The 8,749-nt window shown below is 47.1% G+C and overlaps 1 protein-coding gene across 4 annotated transcripts in view; it reads left to right on the forward strand.

Annotated features, from left to right (window-relative positions):
* Rabgap1 (RAB GTPase activating protein 1) overlaps window positions 1-8,749 on the forward strand; it is a 145,592-nt gene extending 136,843 nt beyond the window's left edge. For all 4 annotated transcript variants that reach the window (XM_090330593.1, XM_090330594.1, XM_090330592.1 and 1 more), the window contains 5 exons: window positions 2,763-2,867; window positions 3,503-3,586; window positions 4,117-4,188; window positions 4,873-5,070; window positions 7,287-8,749. In XM_090330593.1, coding sequence (XP_090186719.1) covers window positions 2,763-2,867; window positions 3,503-3,586; window positions 4,117-4,188; window positions 4,873-5,070; window positions 7,287-7,409 — 582 coding nt within the window. In that variant the 3' untranslated portion in view covers window positions 7,410-8,749. The remainder of the gene's footprint in view (window positions 1-2,762; window positions 2,868-3,502; window positions 3,587-4,116; window positions 4,189-4,872; window positions 5,071-7,286) is intronic.

Here is an 8,749-nt window from a genome sequence, read left to right on the forward strand (position 1 = left end):
AGGTTCTGTTATCCTTTCATCATTGCGTCTACTAATCCTGAAATTTTTGAGATGATGGCCTTCCTGGCAGGGAACTTTTCTGTTTTTTTATACTACAGGCTTCCCTTCAAGGAAGTACAATCTCGGGGGCTTCAGTCTGGGCTGACTTTTTCTGTAAAGGGATCGTAACTGCGTAAGGCTTTGCGGGCCTTGGTTTCTCTCACCACAACTTAACCATGATCTTGGTATAAAAGCAAGATGTGAAGGAATGGCATGACTGTTTTCCAGTAAGAGCTATTTACCAACTTTAGGGGCTTGAGTCTTCCCTCTTTCCATTAATACATGTGTATAGACTTGCATGCCATCCAATGGGTTCACTTTTAAGTTTATAAGCTAAATCTAGCTTCCACATATGGAGGAAAACCTGCCAACTTTGTCCCTCTGAGCCTGATTTACTTTACTTAACATGTTTTCCAAGTCCTTCCATTTCTTTACAAATGGTACAGTATCATTCTTTCTAATGGATAAGTAAAATTCCATTGTGGTATATATACACCACATTTTCTTGATCTACTCGTCCACAGAGGGACATTTGACCTGACTGCATACCTTGGCTGTGGTAGATTCAAGAGAGAACTCAAATAGTGTAATTCCTTAGAAAGGCAAAATCAAAGTTCAGCAAAAATAAAACCAGAGGTGAGTGCTTGAAAGGGGTGTGGTGGACTCAAGGGGAAAGGAGTAGGCACATGAAGAAAGAGGGGGATGATGCAGTCAAGAATCTAATGTGTACCCCATATGGTATTCATAAACGACTTGGTTACATAGCAGCTCTTGTACCATCTTATACTTCAAAGGTTAAAAAAAAAATTTTTTAAGCCCAAGTGGCACATACTAGATTTGGCCCCTAGACTAGTTTCCAAACTCCTTAGATTTTTCTACCAGGCTGCTAGGATTATTCTTGTGTTTTTAGTATCCTCAGGTTCTGGAAGTCAGCCCACACTGCTAAAAGCTTACATTTAACACTAACACTTTATCTAAGTATTGAGCTCCAAAGAGCTAGCCAGTGTCAGGAGGTTCTTGACATGTACTAAACAGGAGAAAATTCTGCAATTAGTGTGCTTCTTTGAAAGACTATGCTTTCATTAGCTTCTCAGAGCAGTTCACACATGAGAAAAGGAGATGGTAGTAGCTGCTGCTTCTTACTAATGTTCTTTAGCAACAGAATACTTCTATAACCACTTCCAACTTTCATGCTATTGCACAGGGTATCTTTTTCTATCCTTTTATTTTCAACACATCTGTTTTCTTTGTCCGAATGGAAATTTGTCTTCTACTAGTGTCTGTTTTTTTCTGTTTTGCTGCAAACTTTTTTAATTGCATGTTTTTGTTTTGTTTTGTTTTGTTTTTCTGTTGACTTATAAGTTGTTCTAGGCTACTCTTTCTCCAGAACCCTTCTGACAGCTTCCAGCAGCTTCAACTCCCCACATCCCCACCGCCAGTGTCTGTAACCTGCAGAGTCCCTCATTCTCCCTGGAGATCCCAGGCCAGAGCCACGTGTTCCTGGGATGTCATTTGTTTTTCCCCCATGGGCAGTTTGCATTTTCAGTTTTCAGTAGGAGAATTAATCTGTTCCCTATTGATCTTCATGACTGGAAGTAGGAGTATGGGTTTATGTTTATTATGCTCAGGTATTGTCTGGGTTATGTGAATAAAATGGGGTGCCATCAAAAGTGGGGTGACATCAGAGCAGTCCTGTAGCCTCTGTAGAGCTTTCCATTGTCATAGGGCTGGTTGTGGGTGGGGGTAGGACACATACTGAGCAGTCACATGACACACAGCTGCCAGCAGGGCTACAAAGACGAGAGCTCAGGAAAGACACCTTTAGCCCTTGAAGTCAGGGCTTCATGCTTGCTCAGCTTCTTTGCTCTGTCACTTGGGCCACTGCTCTAGCCTAGCTTTTTATTAGTTATTGTGGAAATGAAGCCTCATTCCCTATTTAAGGTCCCAGCCTTGTTCTTCCCAAAGAAGTTATGTGAGAAGTAGAGTGGAGCGGAAAGCTCAGGAGCCATGTTTTACCACATTGCCTGAGTGACGCCTGACATTCTGTTTCAGAAAACCCAGCCCCCATTGCCAGGAGACAGTAAGGTTAGCTGCTCAGTCCAGTAAAGGCCTTCTTACCTAGTCTTTGTTTCTTCTCTAACACAACAAAGAGACCAGGGTCAGAACCCACAGGATCTTTCCGTGGGACTCAAAAGCCCACCCACCAGACATTTGTAGCTGTTAGAGAAAGACTAGAGTAGAACAAAGCTACTAAAGATGATCACATGGCAGTGTCTTCACTCGGGCAGCTTCATTAGCAAGAGTAAAATGTGACACTTACTGGATAAAGCAAAAGATATACAGATTGGAAGAAAACCAGAGCAGATAGACATGTTCTCATGCTTTCTCCCTCACTCAGATGAAGAGCATGAAGCTTAGAAAGGTTTTCAGTGACATGTCCAAGTGTTGCATGGTCAGTCATCAATGAGAGTTAAGCTCAGCCTATCTGATGACAACAGCTGAGTTTCTCACCACCACTTTGCACCCCCTCGGTGCAGGGGACAGGGCCATACCCTGCCATTGAGTCTAGTGTGAGTGTGGCCAGAGGCATAATTCCCACTTACATCCATTTTCCCATCGTTTTAAACAAGTATTGTGCCCAGGGAAGCGAAGCCGTTTCTGGTTGTAGGTTTTTTTCCTTAATACTGACTTGGGCTCATGGTTCTTCTTTCTTCATGTTCCAGGCTGAAGAGAAGGCTGATGCACTAAATAAGGAGCTGCTGATGACCAAACAGAAACTGATTGAAGCGGAGGAAGAGAAGAGGCGGCTAGAAGAAGAGTCTGCTCAGGTGAGGGAATCCTGCCCCCCTCCTTCCAGCCTTGCCAGTGCTGGCCAGTGGGCATTTAGCTGTAAAGTAGCACTGGAGATACTGGAGACAATGGACTTTAGTGTCTGCCAAGGATCTTTTTTTTATTTACTCTATGAAATCCTACAAGGATTCCTCAGGGTTGGAGGTGCATGGAAAGTCAGCATAAAGAGCAACCCAAGAAGGAGCAGGCTCAGTGGTCACAGACTGGCCCACCTCCCAGGATGCACTGCATATGTGCCATGGCAAGCCCCACTCCTTCCCTCCGTGTCCTCTGAGGTCACTCGGCCTGCCTCGGGGAGATGACCAGTCACTGTCCACGAAACCAGTGCTGGGCACTGCTGTCTCCTGGCTCTGGCCTGCCCAGCCCTCGCTGCACTCAGCCATAGGCCGCCGTGTGGTGGTGGCGCTAGCAGGGAAGAGCTGTGGAAGCCTACAGGCATCAGGAGTCTGGTGTTTTAGAAGTTTGGACTGTTTTCTCCCTCAAGAACTGAACTAGTGCTGCCGAGGGCCAGGGAAGAATGGGGAAGCGGAGCTTGTCAGTTAGCTGAGGGTTAGCAACAAGCAGATTCCTATTTTTCCCACTCTGAATTCACTTTTGTTTTTTATGTGTTCAGTTAAAGGAAATGTGCCGCCGAGAACTTGACAAGGCAGAATCAGAGATTAAAAAAAACAGTTCCATCATTGGTGACTACAAGCAGGTGGGTCCTCTCTGTGGGCCAGGCTGGAGGTGGTGGGGTGGAGCCAGTGCCCATGCACTGATGTGGACAGACATTGTCTCCCCACCCCGCTGCACCGCAGTGTCCCGGGAGGACGCAAAAGGACGTTTGTACAGTGCTTCCCTTTGCACAGCCCCCAGCAGGTAGAGAATGAAAGCCAGGCGTCTTGAGAGCCATTCCAGTTCAGAATGAACGCACAGGGTAAAGCGGCTCGCTCCAGGCAGCTAGTCTTGAGAGCACATTGGATCCATCTTTCCCCTTCTCTGCTCTGCTGGCTGGGAGCCTGGCGAGGGTTGGAAACCTCAGCTGCTGAGTACAGCGTGGATTGGCTCCTGTGGTTCGGAGGCTGGCAGCGCTAGGGGAGCCTCTGCTTGGCGAAGCCATGCCCCTGGAACAGCCTGCATTCGTGCCACTCAGCATACTCCAGCAGCCCTTGAGAATTCATCCCAGTTCCTAATTATGCCAATAACTACATCATTCAAAAAACTGTGGTTTTCTATTTGTTTCTTTAGATTTGTTCTCAACTGAGTGAAAGATTGGAGAAGCAGCAGACAGCTAATAAAGTGGAAATTGAGAAAATCCGGGTAAGAGTTTCTTTATAAAAGCAATTTCACATCACCTAGTTACAAAAAAAAAAAAAAAAAATCCTCAAGGATTTTTAGAGTCCACATCCTTCCTTGAAAAAAACTGCTTCCACATCTGGGCACTGGTGGCTCCCGCCTGTAATCCTAGCTACTCAGGAGGCTGAGATCTGAGGATCACAGTTCAAAGCCAGCCTGGGCACTAAGAGACTCTAATCTCCAGTTAACTATCAGAAAACCAGAAATGATACTGTGGTTCCAGTGGTAGGGTGGTAGCCTTGAGCTGAAGAGCTCAGGAACAGTGCCCAGGCCCAGAGTTCAAGCCCCAAGAACAAAAACAAAAACAAAACTGTTCTCACTTGGACATATCTTGGGTTTTTGGTTTTGTTTTTGGTGTCCCCAATTCTGCAGTGAAAAAAATCATGGCCTACAAAGCTTTATGTGGGTGCAGCCTCATCGAGGCTAGCCTTTGTTTCTAAGAGTGCGGTTCTAGATCAGATGTTGTGCACTTGGCATTTTGGTGTGGAATGTCAGGTATGTTGCCTATTAGTTTCCAAAGACAGGCCAGCCAGCTTTGGAAGCTGTGGTGCATAGGAAGATGTTGTCGCTGTCTTAGGTAGCTCCCCCAGAGTCCCTACCACACCCTGAGATCAGCTCCGCCTTCTCACCTCGCTCCTTCAATTTCAGCTGAAAGTGGATGACTGTGACCGCTGCCGGGAGTTTTTCAACAAAGAAGGACATGTGAAAGGCATGGCCTCAAGCAGGGAGGTTTTGGATGAGGACACAGATGAAGAGAAGGAGACACTCAAGAACCAGCTGAGGGAGATGGAGTTAGAACTGGCACAGACCAAGCTGCAGTTGGTGGAAGCCGAGTGTAAGATCCAGGTAATGGCAGTGGTACACAGGCTCACCCTGTGGGCCAACCTCTCCCCCATATGTGCCGTGTATGCGTGTGTGTGTGTGTGTGTGTGTGTGTGTGTGCGCGCACACACACACACACACACACACACAATGGACTTGAGTTGGCTTAGGGTCTTCCCTCCAGCCCCTTTCAAATTTTGAGTGTAATCCTCAGAGTAGAAACACAGTACTTTCTGTTGCTGTTAAAATTCTCTCTCTTTTTTTTTTTTTAAGTTTTATTGCTTTTATTTGTAAATGTTAAAAACAGAAGAGTTAGGGCTGGGAGTTTGGCCTAGTGGTTAAAGTGCTTGCTTAGCATGCACGAAGACCGGGGTTCGATTCCTTGGTACCACATACATAGAAAAAAGCTGGAAGTGGGGCTGAGGCTCAAGTGGTAGAGCTCTAGCCTTGAGAAAGCCCAAGGACAGTGCTCAGGCCCTGAGCTCAAGCCCAGGACTGGCAAAAAAAAAAAAAAAATACACAGAAGAGTTACAAATACATAATACATAAGTCAAGTAAAGAGTACAATGATTATTTGTTCGTGGATGTTTCATCAGTATTTAGCCTACCCTAAGGATTTGTATTTGTATTGACGATTACCAACATGGATTCCATCTTTTTAGTGGTACACAGAACACACACCTTAAAATCACAGCTCTGCTAGGCCCCGGTGGCTCACAGCTATAATCTCAGCTACTCAGGAGTCAGATCTGAGGATCACAGTTCAGTTTGAAGCCAGCCCAGTAGCTTAAGCAGTTAAAAAAAAAAAAGTATTAGTCTTGAACAAATGATTTAAGGAGCAGTGTCCAGACGCTGAGCTCAAGCCTCAGAACTGCATACACACGAAGTATATAAAATCACACTGCTCTGCCTACCTGAAATCTGTGGGGGCGGTGGATGGGGAGGACTGGGCCTTTAATTCAGGATCTTCTACCACTTGAGCCACACCTCTAAGCCTTTTTGCTGTAATTATTTTTCAGATAAGATTTTGTTTTTTTTGGTTTTGGTTTTGGTTTTTTTGCCATTCCTGGGCTTGAGCTCAGGGCCTGAGCACTGTAATTGGACTTTCTCAAGGCTAGCTATCTACCACTTGAGCCTCAGCACCACTTCTGGCTTTTTTCGATGTATGTGGTACCGAGGAATCGAACCTGGGTCTTCGTGCATGCTAGGCAAGCACTCTACTACTAGGCCAAACTTACGGCCCAGATTTTGTGGTTTTTGCTTTGGCCTGGGTCCTCTGATTATGCTTCCCATGTCACTAGCATCACACCCCCTATTGGCTTGCTCTTTGAGATAGGGTCTTGCTTGCTAGGAACCATGATTCTCCTGACTCGTGTCTTGCAAGTAGTTGGAATTACACATGTAATCTCACCATCGTGGCTTCCAGCACTGAAATCTTGAACCTCAGCTTAGGAAGTCACCTTACTACTCCGCAGGTTGTCCCAATCTTCTATCAGGTTTTGAGGACTGAGATGATAGGCTGAGCTCGGTAACAGGTTCATAAATGTGAGCTTCTGTTTCCCTGATGCCCATCACTTAACCAGCTCTGTGAGCTTGCACAGCTCACCTAATTGATCTGAACCTCCACTGCTGGTGGAGAAACCTGGTTTCTCTGGTCCTCTTTCTGCTACATTGCTAATTCCGCCAGTACCTGCACCAGGCAGGAACCCACATCAGGTCCACAGCTTTACCACCACCCCCAGGTTAGCCCCAGGCTACCCTTCCTCCATGGCCACATGCGCCACAGGCGCTTTGTCAGATGCCATCCCAGATGACACTAGATAGCTGGTGGGACTTGTAGGACTCTCTGGAGCAGCGTGTCCATGGCAGCGGCATATGAGCTGTGAGCAGCACGGACAGCGGGGTGTACAGAGGGAAAGGACAAGGAGCATGCCTGGCAGGACCAGCACAGCCCACAGCCAGTGGGACAGTGAGGCCCAAGTCAGTATCCCAGGTGCCATGAAGACAGATGTCAGAGGCTTATGCTGGAAGTGAATGTTGCAGCCACTGCAGCGCTGGCTGTCCCCCTGGTGTGTGCCTGGGGGTGGGGGGGATTTGAAATTAGGTTGTTTTACTAGACTGGATGAGTCATGGGGCTCTCACTAGAAACCCGGCATTGCTGGAGAGACCTCAAGAGTAATTAGATGGGGCTGTTGTGTGGGTCCGGCGGCCCAGGTCCTCACCCCTCCTTCCTCCCGCAGGATCTGGAGCACCACTTAGGCCTTGCCCTCAATGAGGTGCAGGCGGCCAAGAAGACCTGGTTTAACCGAACATTGAGCTCCATAAAGACGGCCACTGGGGTTCAAGGGAAAGAGACTTGCTGAGAGCAGCTGTCGGCAGATGCCTGCAGTGAACACGCCACCTCTTGTTGCCTTCCTAGGCCACGTGTGTGATTCTGTGACTCATTCCAGGACCAGAATGTACCTAAGTGGAATCCGTGAAGCATACTGGCAGGTCACTGGGCCAGAGCTGCTGAAGCAGGCAGCCTCTGGATAAGGCTCTCCTCACCACTGACACCAGTAGGCCTGCCAGCCCAGCTGAGGCTGGGGACACACTCCGGAGTCACTTGGTGGAGGGCCCACACCACACCCAGCATAAAGACCGTTTACATGATCAGAGTTTGTGGATCCTTCAGTGTGTTTTTTTTCCTAAACCTTTCATTTCTTAATACACGTATTATATCTATCTATGCATATACATAGGTATATGTTGGGAGGGGATTGGAAATTAGAATCATTCTCACCTGCCCGTGCCAGCAGCAGTCCTCTCGGTAGACATGGAGAAGCACGATGTTTGGAATAGGCAGCTCCCATAGTCGTAGCAGAAGCCGTCGAGCTGTGCTCACCTCTCCCTGCACACGTCTGCTCGAGTCTATGCAACTCTCACAGTCCTGTCAGCTTTCAGCGCCAGCTGCCAAGTGATTTGACAAGGCTGGAGTGGGCGACACGGCTGTGAGACTGATCACCCTCACGTGGACAAATCTTATTTTGCTTAATGTGTCATGTGTACATACATATATATATATATATAAATATAAATATCTTCCCCAAGTACCAAGTTGACAGTGTTGAACTCCCAGACTAAGACTGCTGAGCCAAGCAGTGTGTGAGGAAGGGGTCGCCGTGCCCCTCGCTGGGCTCTGAGCCCTCCAGGGTGGCCAGGTGCGGACTCGCCTACCAGACGGGCTGTGGGCTTTCACTCACAGGTATGGAATGGAAGTTTTAGCACCTTTTTATTAAAGGAATTGTTTTTAAGCTTTTGACTTAATTTATCTGATACACTGACAGGCCGTCCTGCAGATGTTTTGTCCTTTGCTCTGTGCTCTGTGGGTGGCTGCTTGTGGCGGCAGTGGTTTGTATATAAGGACCTGGCTTCATTTTGTATCTGTTTCTGGTGGCTGCTTGGAGGCTTGCTGAGGTCACTGTGACAAGGAGACGCGTGGCAGCCCCTCCCCCGGACCACGCCCTCTGCCGCTTCCTGGGTCCTTGTTCAATTACCAAAACGGCTGTAAGCTCATTTAATTATAGGTGTGTGAACATTGTGCTAGGGTAGTTTGCGTGTCAACTTTATGAACTGAAATATAAACCAGTAAAACTGTATTACTAATTCTTTTGTTGGTTTTATTTTAACAGCATACTCATTAAATATTTTGGTACAAACCGCA

The sequence above is a fragment of the Megascapheus bottae genome, chromosome 3, assembly GCF_031878675.1.
Source record: "Megascapheus bottae isolate mThoBot1 chromosome 3, mThoBot2.hap1, whole genome shotgun sequence".
Classification (NCBI taxonomy): Eukaryota; Metazoa; Chordata; class Mammalia; order Rodentia; family Geomyidae; genus Megascapheus; species Megascapheus bottae.